At 45.7% G+C, this 2,982-nt stretch overlaps 1 protein-coding gene across 2 annotated transcripts in view; it reads left to right on the top strand.

The window, feature by feature from the left end:
* RPAP1 (RNA polymerase II associated protein 1) overlaps positions 1–2,982 on the top strand; it is a 39,965-nt gene that overhangs the window by 20,981 nt on the left and 16,002 nt on the right. For both annotated transcript variants that reach the window (XM_010144015.1, XM_010144014.1), the window contains exon 14: positions 730–887. In XM_010144015.1, coding sequence (XP_010142317.1) covers positions 730–887 — 158 coding nt within the window. The remainder of the gene's footprint in view (positions 1–729; positions 888–2,982) is intronic.

The raw sequence follows: 2,982 nt of genomic DNA, 5'->3' as shown, positions 1-2,982 counted from the left end.
AGAGAAGCTCTTCTTAAAATACCCAGTTGTTGGGGAGGATAAAAAGTATTTCTAGAGAACTGCAAATGAGTCATGTCGTACTTAGTTTGGTATTAAAATAACCTCAGAACATTTCCTAGGCATTAGAATTCTATAATCCTACAAAAGTAATAAACACAGAACCATAGAAAGATTTAGGTTGTAGGATCTCTGAAAGCCATTTAGTGTGACCTCCTCAAAAGAATATAAGCATCAATTCAGTACTTTTGTATAGTGTTTTTTATAAGATACACCTTTACATGTAATACTGACTAATAGAATTCCATTTATGACTACTTAAGGATAATTACATATTTAAAAAAAACAAACAAACCAAACTCAAACAGTTAAATACTGCAGAAAGCATCCCGAACAGGAGTGTGAGGGGTAGACAAACCTCTGTATGATTTAGGTGTAGTTGATTGGCGTTAGGAATGGATTAGCTAACACCTAGGCATCCCGTTTATGGGAACACTTCTCTCTTAATAGCCTTTAACCATTTATTGTTTCTTTGTAGTATGCTTCTTAAGATTGCACAAGATAAAGACAAGATAAAGATTTGAACATGCAAGAGGAGTTTAGAATGAGCTGAATTGAAATCTGCAGTTGTCGTGGTGTGTCACAGTAATGAGGCAATGATGCCTGCAACTGATAGCTCTTATTCCACTGTCTTTTTCGTTGTTTGTTCTTTTTTGTTTGTTTGTTTTACAGCTTAACCAGTTTGAAATGAAAAGTCGATTAAGTCGATTTGTAGCTGAAGACCCTTTGGATCTGGTCCTGCCAAGGGAAGAAGCCATCAGACTAAGCACCGAAGCCTTCCGGTTCTGGGCTGTGGCTGCTGGCTATGGTCAAGCCTGTGATCTCTACAGGTACAGCCCAAAACTGGAGAAAAGGGGGTGGAAGGTACAAGAGAGATGATGGACACGCTGTCTGAGGGGCAAATATAGGGGTCATAGAATTGTTTTTGTAGGAAGAGACCTTTGACTCCGGGCCAGCCTGTTCCAATACCTGACAACCCTCTCAGAGAATGAATTTTTCCTAATATCCAGCCTAAACCTCCCCTGGCTCAGCTTAAGGCCATTTCCTCTCATCCTGTGGCTTGTAACTTGGGAGAAGAGACTGACTCCCACCTCGCTACAACCTCCTTTCGTTTAGGTAGTTGTAGAGAGTGACAAGGTCTTCGCTTCTCCTTTTCTCCAGGCTGAACAACCCCAGTTCACTCAGCCATTTCTCGTAGGACTTGGTCTCTAGACCCTTCACCAGCTTTGTTGCTCTTCTCTGGACACGGTCCAGCACCTCCGTGTCCTTCTTGTAATGAGGGGCCCAAAACTGGACACAGTATTCGAGGTGTGGCCTCACCAGTGCTGAGTACAGGGGGACAATCACTTCCCTGTTCCTGTAGTATGCTTCTTAAGATTGCACAAGATAAAGACAAGATAAAGATTTGAACATGCAAGAGGAGTTTAGAATGAGCTGAATTGAAATCTGCAGTTGTCGTGGTGTGTCACAGTAATGAGGCAATGATGCCTGCAACTGATAGCTCTTATTCCACTGTCTTTTTCGTTGTTTGTTCTTTTTTGTTTGTTTGTTTTACAGCTTAACCAGTTTGAAATGAAAAGTCGATTAAGTCGATTTGTAGCTGAAGACCCTTTGGATCTGGTCCTGCCAAGGGAAGAAGCCATCAGACTAAGCACCGAAGCCTTCCGGTTCTGGGCTGTGGCTGCTGGCTATGGTCAAGCCTGTGATCTCTACAGGTACAGCCCAAAACTGGAGAAAAGGGGGTGGAAGGTACAAGAGAGATGATGGACACGCTGTCTGAGGGGCAAATATAGGGGTCATAGAATTGTTTTTGTAGGAAGAGACCTTTGACTCCAGCCATTAACCCAGCACTGCCAAGTCCACCACTAAACCATTTCCCTAACTGCCTCACTACACACCTTTTTAAATACCTCCAGGGATGCTGACTCAACCAGTTCCCTGGGCAGCCTGTTCCAATACCTGACAACCCTCTCAGAGAATGAATTTTTCCTAATATCCAGCCTAAACCTCCCCTGGCTCAGCTTAAGGCCATTTCCTCTCATCCTGTGGCTTGTAACTTGGGAGAAGAGACTGACTCCCACCTCGCTACAACCTCCTTTCGTTTAGGTAGTTGTAGAGAGTGACAAGGTCTTCGCTTCTCCTTTTCTCCAGGCTGAACAACCCCAGTTCACTCAGCCATTTCTCGTAGGACTTGGTCTCTAGACCCTTCACCAGCTTTGTTGCTCTTCTCTGGACACGGTCCAGCACCTCCGTGTCCTTCTTGTAATGAGGGGCCCAAAACTGGACACAGTATTCGAGGTGTGGCCTCACCAGTGCTGAGTACAGGGGGACAATCACTTCCCTGTTCCTGCTGGCCACACTATTGCTGATAAAAGCCAGGATGCCGTTGGCCCTCTTGGCCACCTGGGCACACTGCTGGCTCATACCCAGCTGGCTGTTGACTAACACCGCCAGGTCCTTTTCCGCTGGGCAGCTTTCCAGCCACTCCTCCCCAAGCCTGTAGCACTGCAGAGGGTTGTTGTGGCCCAGGTGCAGGACCCAGCACTTCGCCTTGTTGAACTTCATACTGTTGGCCTCGGCCCATGGATCCAGCCTGTCCAAAACTCTCTGTAGAGCCTCCCTACCCTCAGGCAGATCAACACTCCTGCTAAACTTGGTGCCCTCTGCAAACTTACTCAATCCCCTCATCCAGATCGTTGATAAAGATGTCAAACAGACCCCAACACTGAACTCTGGGAAACACCACTTGTGACCAGCTTCTAACTGGATTTAACTCCATTCACCACCACTTTTTTGGCCTGGGCATCCAAACAGTTTTTTATTCAGCGGAGAGGACACGCATCCAAGCCATGAGCAGCCAGTTTCTCCAGCAGAATGATGTGAGAAACAGTGTCAAACACTTTGCTAAAGTCTGGGTAGACAACG

This window comes from Buceros rhinoceros, unplaced genomic scaffold (assembly GCF_000710305.1).
Source record: "Buceros rhinoceros silvestris isolate BGI_N320 unplaced genomic scaffold, ASM71030v1 scaffold6539, whole genome shotgun sequence".
Classification (NCBI taxonomy): Eukaryota; Metazoa; Chordata; class Aves; order Bucerotiformes; family Bucerotidae; genus Buceros; species Buceros rhinoceros.
Note: the sequence above shows the minus strand (reverse complement) of the source record. Positions and strands in the feature narration are given on the sequence as shown.